General features: G+C 52.4%; 1 protein-coding gene across 18 annotated transcripts in view; it reads left to right on the top strand.

Annotated features, from left to right (window-relative positions):
* CRACR2B (calcium release activated channel regulator 2B) overlaps positions 1–9,188 on the top strand; it is a 41,048-nt gene extending 31,860 nt beyond the window's left edge. For 16 of the 18 annotated variants that reach the window (XM_027459683.3, XM_072038946.1, XM_072038950.1 and 13 more), the window contains 9 exons: positions 1,255–1,397; positions 1,973–2,134; positions 3,217–3,511; positions 3,647–3,788; positions 4,027–4,108; positions 5,959–6,073; positions 7,366–7,473; positions 7,803–7,879; positions 8,710–9,188. In XM_027459683.3, coding sequence (XP_027315484.2) covers positions 1,255–1,397; positions 1,973–2,134; positions 3,217–3,511; positions 3,647–3,788; positions 4,027–4,108; positions 5,959–6,073; positions 7,366–7,473; positions 7,803–7,879; positions 8,710–8,794 — 1,209 coding nt within the window. In that variant the 3' untranslated portion in view covers positions 8,795–9,188. The remainder of the gene's footprint in view (positions 1–1,254; positions 1,398–1,972; positions 2,135–3,216; positions 3,512–3,646; positions 3,789–4,026; positions 4,109–5,958; positions 6,074–7,365; positions 7,474–7,802; positions 7,880–8,709) is intronic. The other 2 variants (XM_072038945.1, XM_072038952.1) reach the window with 2 other exon arrangements.
* The last annotated feature ends 1,237 nt before the right edge of the window (positions 9,189–10,425 follow it).

Raw genomic sequence — 10,425 nt, forward strand, 5'->3', positions numbered from 1 at the left:
GTTCCATATATTTTTTTTCTTTCCCATCCCAAATGCTTGCATGTGTGCTGTTCCGTTGTGGAAGCCTCGCTCTGTGTGCTGTACAGCTGTGATGTCGTGTTTGTCCCTTTACCATCTCTGTGAAAAGCCACATGTTCCATGAAGGCGGCAGGCCAATAAAGCACGGCAGAACCATTGGCAAAACACCCCCGTTGTTTCTCCTTTCTTCCCCAGGTAGGTACTCCGCAGGTTTTGCCTCTTCAGGTTTTGCCTTACAAAATGAACCTGGGATTATTGAAGAAATAATCTCCATGGTCCTCCCCTGGGCTGCGGGCAGCACAAAGGCAGGCCTGGCAGGAGCTGCCTGCGGCGTTTGGTCGCCTCAAAACTGCTGCAGATCCCACAGGCTGTAGGATCCTTTCTTTTCTCCACCTTTACCCCAAAATAACTTGGGAGGATGTGTCAGAAATCTTCAGGCTTCCAGAGGGAGCATGTCTCCCTGCTCCCAGTGCCGGGGTGGTGGTGCCCTGCTGCACTGTCTCTCGCTTGGTGGTTTTGGGGTCTACAGAGCAATTAGGATGGAGCATGAGAAGGGAGACAAGGCTTTGGCGTGGCTCTGGGGAGAGCCGGCGGGTCAGCACTCGCTCCGCCACAGGCTCCCCTGTGTGATCTCAGCAAATCGCTTCTCCTTGACCCTGGGAACGGGAAAGCTGCTGCAGCTGGGGGACGAGGGCTGTGAGAGCTGCTCTGCTCTCCTCTCCTCGGGAAGGCGCTGAGCGTGGCTGTAGGGAGCGCGGGGAGGTAAGTGGGAGCGAAGCGTGGCGACGAGTGTGTGAGGCAGAGCATGTGCACTGCCCTTGGCTCCTTTCTTTCCTCTGGTACTTGTGCGGCTGCAGGTGAGTACCTGTGGAGTACAGGGTTGGTCTGTCCCACCAAACACCAGCATTATAAAAAGGCCGGTGGGGAAAGAGAGAATCAGCCGTGATGCACAGGGGTGAGGGAGCCACAGGAAGGAGAGCTGTGGATGACAGAGGAAAACTACAGCTCGAGACACTGTCATTTTTCGGTGATGTCGTTGCAGAGGGGAAAGTGGTGCTTTCTGGCAGGAGTTCAGTGAGCTGAGCTGCGAAGAGCAACCCCTGTGCTGGTGTCTGTTGGAGCCTGTGGGGCACCACCGCTGCTCCAGCCTTGCGCCTGAGGCAGCTGGTTCAGCTGGGGCTGCCCGCGGTGCCGGGCCGCGGGGATGTTCCTCACCCTTCTCTCTTCAACTTCCAGGCGCCCCAGAGCACAAAGCCCCTCCAGAAGAACGGGTCAGTGCTAGGCAGCTCCCTGCAGGACGACAAGCCGGTCAAACGGTTAGATGGGCCTCTCCGTGTCGTGTCCCTGCTGTCGCCCCGTGCCGCTGGAGCACCCCGTTGGTCTGTCCGTGTGTCCTGCCTGGTCCCACGTCGGTGCTGTCTGTCTGTCTGTCTGCGGGAGCACGGGGGAGACGTGGCCAGAGGGTGTCCTCGGGGAACACAAAAACACAAAGACGTGGTGGTGGCCTGGCTTTTGGAGCTGGATCTCCCCGGCATCTGCAGCCCCAAACAGGCTCTGAAGGTGGCACGCTTCCCTCCTTCGCACCAGCTCTCTGCAGAAGGCTCCCGTCCCTTCCCAGTTGCTCCTGGTGCCAGCCGGAGAAACGGGGCAAGGCTCGGAGTTTCTCACCCTCAGTGCTTGCAGTTCTGTAAAAGCTGAGCTCCAGGCTCCTGGATTGATTGTAAACCAGCTGAACTGTGGAGCAGGGCCGATTTTTTAGCCCTGGCTGGGAGCTGTTGGGCTAGGTCTGAGGCAGAGCTCCTTCATAGCTGGGCGAGCGGCAGGCATGGACCAAACACCCTTTTGTTTTTCCTTTTTGTTTTTCCTTTTTGTTTTTCCTTTTTTTTTTTTTTTTCTTTCCCTTTCTTCCCTGAAGAGGCTTTTGAGTCTCAGCCTCTCATTGCTGCCTCTCCAGCTGGCCCTGGAAGATGGGGACCGTTCCCCAGAGCCCAGGAGGATGTGTCTGTTCTCTGTGGGGAGCGGCTCCGGCTGCCCAGCTCCAGATTTGGGGAGATGCAGGGAGGATGACCAGGGACGTGAGCTCCATTAAGCAGCAAAAGCCCAGGCTTGGCAGCAGGTGAATATTGCAGCCCTGGTGAGGTTGTGGGCACAGGCACAAGAAGGGAGTGGTGGTCTTGATTTCTGCACCAGCAGGAAGGGGGAAATGTCACAGAGAGAGGTGGGATGTGCTGCCTCTCAGACTGGCTGCAGTAAGCCTTTGGGCTCTCTCTTCTTTGCTTCCAAGTGCAATCTGGTGTCTAGCAAAGATAACGGAGATCCCTGGTGGATAAAGCCTTTGAGCTCTGAGTCTTCTCGCTCCCTTCTTCTAGTTCTTTAACCACAGAAAGCCAAGGCTGAGTTAGGATGCTTCCTTGCTCCTCGGCAATGCTTGCAGTGGCTTAAGCCTGCTATTCCGAGCTGTAATTTGAAGACTGTCCCTCCCCTTACCATGTCTCTGTCCCCACTGCGTGACACGTGCATCAGCCTGCCCTTGTGCACAGCACCACGTCTTGGGCAGAGGAGCCCTGGGGGTCTGTTACGAGCATGGCTGGCAGAAAGCTTAAAAAAAAGAAGAAAAAAAAAAAAAAGAAAAGTTTTTTGGGGTTATGGCTCCCTGATGGCACTCAATGCCAGGTGGAGCGACGTGGGAACAGTTTGAGTGTGCTCTGCTGCTGCCTGGCCTCAGCACGGCTCTGCTTCAGTGGTGTGTGCAAGTCCTGGAGCTCTGCTTTGTGCAGCACGGCTGTGGGCCTGCAGCAGAGGGCAGCAACACGCGTGCACAAAGAGCTGCTGGCTTGTTTTCGTGTTTGGTCGTTCTTTAAACCTTTCTTCTACCTTGCCTCATTTTTCAGTACTGGGGGAAGTACTAAAGGATCCGTGAAAAATCCAGAAGGCAGGGATTTTTATTAAAACTAATGAAATATATGTCAGCAGATAAGAGCACAGCATGGCTCAAGTGAGCTGTGTCTCTTCCCCCAGGGGTGCTGCTGGTGCCTGAGTCCCAGGGAACATGGGGTGTGTGTGTGTGTGAAGCAGAGCTCCTGCAAGCAGTGTGTGCTAATTGGATCGCGCTGGTTGTTTGGGGAATTGGCACCCCCCTCCTCCTGCTCTTCCCTCCCCTCCAAACCCCATTTCTGGTGCCTTTGGGCTTTAATGCAGACAGCTGGCCTCTGCGGAGCTTCCCGTCGCCTTCCCCGTGGATGTGGCAATGGAGGAACCCAACAGGAAGAGCTGTAAATACTTCCCAGGCAGCGAGGCATGGCTGAAGGCAGGAGAAGGAGGCAGCACAAACTTTGGGGAGAGTGGCAGAGCCAAGGAGGGGTGGCCGGTGGCAGCAGATGCTGAGAGGCTGAAGGTGGCTTTGAAGGGTGATGCTGGCTGTAGAAAAAATGCCGATGGATTGGATGATGCTCCACTGCCTCCTAGAGGACAGCCTGTGGGCACCGAAACCAGGGTGAGTCTGACTGCTTGGGGTTCAGCCTCCATAAATTTGTAGCACAATTAATGTTTTTTTTGTGATTCAGTGCCTAAACCAAAGCACAGTCTGTAGCTGGGCTTTTCAAAAGCGCATCCCTTTCTCCTGTTGCAGCTCCAGGTGCTGGAACCAGCCAGTTGCTCCCCGGATCGTATCTTCAAAGTGGTGTTTGTAGGGAACTCCGGCGTTGGTAAGAGCTCCTTCATCCACCGCTTCTGCTACGACAGGTTCTGGGCTGAGCTCAACGCAACCATCGGTACGTGACGGGGTTCCTGCCTCATCCGAGTAACGGGGAAGTTGGCCTGGAGATGGCCTTCTTTTCCATCATTTTAGCCCAGACAACTTCTACCCTTAAAAGTAAAGGCGGTGCCTCTCCCCGTTTTGGGTCAAACTGGCAGTTTCCCTGAACTAGTATTGATCTTGCTCATTGGCCTTGCAATGGCAAGCAGCTCTCTCCCCATCCTGCCTTATGATTGTTGTTGCCTCCCTGACAGGTATTGATTACCAGGTGAAGAGCCTGATGGTGGATAACACCCAAGTTGCCTTGCAGCTGTGGGATACAGCTGGACAAGAAAGGTGAGCAAATTCTGTGAGGGTTCCCCACTGCCAGGCTCAGCGTAGAAAAGAGGAGGAGAGGGAAAGGAATGTGTGCACTGGATTCAGTCCCTAGGAAAATGATTTCAGAAGCACAGGCCATCACTAGAAGGTGTCACCTGTTGGAGAGGGTCAGAGTAGCAGGGGACGTGCTTCACTCACCTGCTGCTAGACATGCAGGCCCACCACTACCTCTGTGTAAATTATACTTTATTTAGGATGTACTTTGAAGCTTAAGATCAAAAGCTTTTGCAAGAGAACTGCCAACCTCAGAGCCTGGCAAGAAGAAGTGTTGGGTGTTTTATGCTCAGTACGGACCAGGCCTTTGGGAGGCAGCTGGAGGCACGGCAGTCCGGCAGTCCGGAGCTGTGGCAGCAGAACGGCCGTGCTGCCTGCCTCAGCCAGCTAGACCTGTAGGATGCTCTGTTGAGAAGTGGACTCTTCCTTCCAAACTCAAGGTTCACGCTGAAGAGATCGAGATTTCTATTTGAGGGGACTACTGTGGGTTGTTTTTTTCGGTGCTGAAGCTGGGCAGGAAGTTGTTATGACACGAAACGTGGCTGCTTACTGAGGCCAGGTTGCGTCAGAGGCCAAACTCAATATATTGGCTCTGCAGAAGATCCATTAGAGTATGCCCCTGAAGCGTTAGCATGTCTTAGATGTGTGCTTGCAGGAAAGAACTTGGCTCAGCGCTGATACTGAAGAGGAGGTTTGGAAAGAAGCCAAAGCTTTCCTTACCACTAGAGAAATATGAATTATTCTAACTGGAGGGGCCCAACTGCATATCCTACGGAGGAGACAGAACTTCTTGGAGCGGGCAGGGGAGAGCTCCTTGGTGACTCCCCCGAGACCAGTTCACACTGCATTTTGTTTCCTCTGGAGTATTCAGCCTGTCCCCTAGCTGCAGAGGTGCACCTGGGCTGCCAAAGACACAGCCTGTGCTTTCTCAGCTGGGGCAGCTGCCAGAATGCCATGCCCTTAGCACAGGGAGACACAACAGGCTTCAGGCAGTCAGCTGAAGGGTTCAGGAGGGTCACTGCTTGCTGTGGGTTTTCTTGGCTCTTAATGGAATAGGGGAGCTTGTTATCCTGGGCAGGGCAGAAACACACAGCTGCCTGCTGAGATCTCATCCTCGTGCTCCGTTTAATTCCATCAGTTTGCATGCAATGTGACGTTGTATTGTGGCCTATCACAAGCTGCTTTCAGGTTTTAAGCTTATTATTATTATTATTATTATTATTATTATTTATTATTTATTGGAGTTTATTCCCAAAATACAAATCTGTTGTTCTAGCAGGACAAAGGAGATGTCTGGTGGGAGTTTCTCCTGGAAATTGTGTCTAACTGCTGAGTTTATGTATGGCAGCATCGCTTTGTAGATTTAAAACTGGAAACAGACTGTGCTGATGCTGAGATCTTAATTGCTGTTTTGGCAACACTGGGGCAGACATTACGCACGCATAGTTTATTCTGTGGTACAGCTTAGTCTGCAGATTCTTCCAGACTTTAGAAAAAGATCATGTTTTTTCCATCCACTTCCCTTTTAACAGGTTACTACCTCTTCTTATCCCACCTAAACAGATTTTTCTGTGTTTCTTTTCCTAATCTGGAAAGGCCTGCCTTTCTGCTTTCTCAGCACAGCGTGCTGGGAAAAACTCCTGCTCACTCGTGGCTGCCTGGGGTCCCAAAGGCCCACGGACTTGACCTATTTGTCACCAGTCTGTGTGTGCCAGCCCCAGGGGACGCATCGCACGTGCAGGGAGCCTGCGCTGAAAGCCAGATAATCTCCTCCTGTTTCTGAGGTGTGTTTCCCGTGGTTCTGTCGGGCTCAGGTTCCGCAGCATCACCAAGCAGTATTTCCGGAAGGCGGATGGCATTCTGGTGATGTACGACGTTACGGCCGAGTGCTCCTTCACGGCGGTGCGCAACTGGATGAGCAGCGTCCAGGTGAGAGCGGCGCCTCGGCTGGCACTGCTGGCCCTGCTGCCTCTGCCTGCCCCTGGTCTCGCTCTGGTGAGGGACAGAGCGGTGTTTGGGGGGCCTCGGGGGGTCCTGGTGGCCTTGGGAAGAGGAATTGTGGAAGCAGATGTTGCGGGTGCTGACTGTGATGGTATGGGACCAGGTACCACAAAGCCAGTGGCAGCATCTCTTTCAATGCTCTGGTAATCCCACCCATTTTTACCTGCAAACTCTCATCGGAAAGCATTCATCTGTGGCTCGTCTCTGCAAGCAGACACAAAAATACCTCTGTATAATTTAAATATGTTGTGAAATAGTCAAGAGTTGGTTTTGTTTGCATCATGTTAAGTCTCAAAAACCGAGTCCTAAATGGAATAAATAAGCGTAGGTTGGAGGCTTCTAGTACTGTAACTTGCACAGGCCTGTTGGGGGAGAACAAAAAATATATATCTATTTCTTTGCGCTTTAAAAGATCAAAGGTTAAGATTTTTCAAAACTAGGCTCTGAAAATCAGGCTCCTTTCAGGAAGGTTAAAATGAGCACTCAGAGAATCAAAGCACCCCAACTCTGTAACCTTTAATAACCTCTCCTCCTTTCTTTCTCCCATCTTAGTATTTTTCTTGCTTTGAAACCTAAAGTCTTCAAGCACTGTAAGTCATCCAGGGCAGTCAGATTTGGAAATAACTTCCAGCCCCATCCTGCAGGCTTACTCTGGTGATGGAGCTGTAGGGAGTTTTACCAAAGGTAGCGGGCTCCAGGAATCACCTAGAAATAAGTTACTGCAGAGACTGTAAGAGCTGGAAGCTGCTCGGCCCCTCACAACTTGACCAGAGGGTTTTCAGCAAGGGATGGCTGAGCTTAGAACAGCACGGTAGATGAATAGCACTACACAGACAGAAACAAAATTTAGGACAGAAGTCCCGCCTGGTCTTAAATGCAGTTTGCCCTATAGGCTGCTGGACTTTTCTCTGGGCTTCTTATTTTCCAGAGAATTTATTCCCTGCCTCCCCTCTCTCAGCATCCCGGCGGCACACACCAAACATTTGAAATATATTCCCATGGTTTAAGCTTCCTTCCACAAGTCCCTGGGGCTGTTTGAGGAACGTCCCCTTAATGTGCTTGCAGGGAATATTTTGGCAGCTCCTTCAGGGCCCCTAATCCTGCTGCCACTGAAGGCAGTGGCAGAGCTCTTGTTTGCATGAGCTGGAGCAGGATCTGCTTCGAGATATTTCTGTCCCTCGGCTGAGTCCCCAGGGTGCTTTGCTCTGTTTCTTTTGCAGGAAGGTATCGAGGACGGAGCTGTGGTCTTTCTGCTCGGAAATAAAATGGATGCTGCACAGAGGGAGACCCGGCACGTCCCCAGGGTGGAGGGGGAACGGCTGGCGAAGGTGTGCCTCTGTGCCCCCCTGCTCCTCCTGCCTGGCAGCCTCCCTGCAGCTGGGAGCAGAGCAACCGGGAGCCTTTGCCCAGTGCTGTGCCTTCCCTCCCTGCCCCTACACAAACACACACTGAGGCACTCTTGAGGCTCGGTGCCTCCTTGCAGGGATGTTTAGTGTTGTTTTTTTTTTCCTGAGGGGAGGGCAGGTGGCTGCTTTCCCACCCGCGGACCCCCGCGGTGCACCCTGGTGCTGAGGGTGGGCCAGCTCCCGGGGCTGCGGGTGCGCGGTGGGGTGAGCTGGGCTGAGCTGGGTGCGTGCTGTGCTGTGCTCCCTGGCAGGAATACAAGGCTGTCTTCTACGAGTGCAGCGCGATGACCGGCTATAACATCATGGAGCCCATGCTGCACATGGCCAGGTCAGTAACGGGAGCAGCCCCCCTGATATTTTCCCGGCTGTAGGTCCCTGGTGCAGGCTCTCCTAGGGAGTGGGCAAGACGAGGCGCTGTCAGACTGACTTTGCCATGGCACTAAAAGCACCTGGAGCAAAAAGTTCTCCCCCACTGACTCCAGGGCCCTAATCTGTGGCTGGAGAGCACCAGGCATAGACTGGACATTGTCACATGCAAACCTTCCTCTGGTGAAAAATCAGGAGCCAAATTTGAGCACTGCATCACAAAAACTGGGTGTGCTATCCCAGATTTTAACTTGGCATTTTCACTTTGCAATCCACACGTGCTTCTGGGGAGGGTGGAGGGGTTCTTCTTTACTAAGCGTTACAGAGACTGTGATATTTTGGGAGTAACATTTTTCTTGCTAAGGATAAGATAAGGTTAAGGGGGATACTTGTAAGGCTGAAGGAGGTTTGCACTAAGATTTTTAGTTTTTAAAGAAGCAAGTGTTTTTGAAAAATTCTTTGAAATCTTGCGAGAAAAATATCCTTTTGTTTTCTTTTATCCCTCCCCCTCCTGCTGTAACGCCTCTGTTAAGTTCACAACAGGACATGGCTGTTTATTAACTGGGACGATTTACTTAGACAGATAAATGATGTGCTGCATAGCGCACGCCTTTGTGCTCATTTTGCGTGTGTAGTTTATGTAGCCCAGCTCCCAGGGAAGCCCAGTCTTTGGTCCACTCCCTTCTTACAATCCTAACTGGCCCTGGATGATGGCCAAGGAGTGCAGTCAGGTGCCACAGCAGGAGTAGCTGAGCAGTCTGATGTGCTCTCGATCCGTGCTGCTTGTTGCAGGTTGCTGACAGCACAGGAAGACAGGCAGAGGGAGAATGCCCTGCAGCTGGAAGATGTCAGCAGGAGGAGGGGGTGCTGCACGTAAGGCACATCGACATGTCAGCAAGAGACGCGTGTCAGCGCCAGTTTGTGAAGCTGGGATTCCTTCAGAGCAAGCTGAATCTGATGGGACTGGGTCTGCAGAGACTTAGGGGAGCCGCAGTTTTTCCCCATCTGGGAATTTCAAGGCACTAAACCAGGCCAAAATGTGCGTGTGATCTGTACTGCTCCATCTCCCACCTCTCACACAGCCCTGGTCTCTGCTTGGAACTGGGCTAGTTTTGGCACAAGATGCACCTTCTGTCCACAGTGGTCACTTCCGTGTAAAATGCCATTTCCTTCTGTTTCTGGCACCGTGGCCTAGCAACAGCATGGAGGGTGCAGTGGGAGCTGTGTTAAATGGATTATTTTAGTGTAAGAAATAAAGAGAGAATTTTAAATTTGGGCTAACTCTAGGTAGTAATCCTTCTGTCTCAGAGCATCCTCCTCCCCTCGGTTCTGTCGGAGCAGAGCCCAGCTGACAGCTTGCTGAGCTCACTGGGAAAGCCTCCGTCCGTCCCTGCAGGATCTGAATCGGGCCCCGCACTTGCTGGGAAATTTGCTTGAACTTGCCCCCACTGTAGTTAACTGATTCCATGTGCGGACACATTATGAGCTGGTAAAATCATTCATCCCCATGCCTTTCTTGCCTTGTTACCCTCCTTCTTGTACTGCTTACAGGACAGAGAGCATTGCCCTGAGACTCGCGTGTGACCGTGGTGCTGGCACCTACTGCAGGCGCAGTGCTGTACCTAGCGGGGCCATATACAGCCTGTTTTATGGCTGCGTGCCGCCTGCTTCCTCCTATTCTCTTATCCTTTCCTGAAAGGTCTCCAGCGGGTAGGAGCTGACATATCCGCAGTACATACGTGGCCTGGAGCCGCCTCAGCTGTGAAACGTACCTAGTGGAGCTTTCCCTCCCTTTCCTTATAAAAGGCCCAAGCAAGAGCAGGGCTGAGGTAGGATCTGGCCCTACACGTGCCCCTCTTGGCTGCTCTGGCTCTGCAGGACACTGCACAGCCACTGCTGTGCCTGGGCACGGAGCCCCTGTGTCCTTTGGGGTGTGATGCTTTCTCTGTTTCACAGCTCCGTTGCTCTTAATGCCTTGTGGGTTTCTCCTTGAACCCGTTTCTGCATGTGACTGAAATCTTGGGCACACACCATGATAATGCAGCTTTCCTCTCTGGGGATAAGGCATTTACTCTGACCCTGAATGTCCATTTATGGCACAAGTTTTTCTGGGAACGTCCCAGGCAGCAATGTGCTCTGAGTCACCTACAGCCCATGAGCATTACAAAGAATTTCCAGGGTTCCTCCCTTTGCCATTTAATCCTGAAAGCAAAGAGGAAGATTCTCTCTGGAAGAGCCAGATTCCTGATTAAAAGGAGTAGGAGTAGGTAAAATGTATTACGTTTCTGCTCAGTCCTTGCTGCTGGCTGGCTGGGGCTCATGCTGTTGCAGAGCTGGTGGGTTTAACTGCACACATGCCTTGCAGGGACCAGGAAGCGGCACCGAGAGCTGGTGTTTTTGGTCCAGGCACAGCAATAACGCTAACATTTACTTACTGCAGCAGCATCCCGGCGGGATTTGGGAAGCTGCTGCAGAAGGAAGAGAGCAGCATCCAGGCTGCTAACGTGG

This window comes from Anas platyrhynchos, chromosome 5 (assembly GCF_047663525.1).
Source record: "Anas platyrhynchos isolate ZD024472 breed Pekin duck chromosome 5, IASCAAS_PekinDuck_T2T, whole genome shotgun sequence".
Taxonomy (NCBI): Eukaryota; Metazoa; Chordata; class Aves; order Anseriformes; family Anatidae; genus Anas; species Anas platyrhynchos.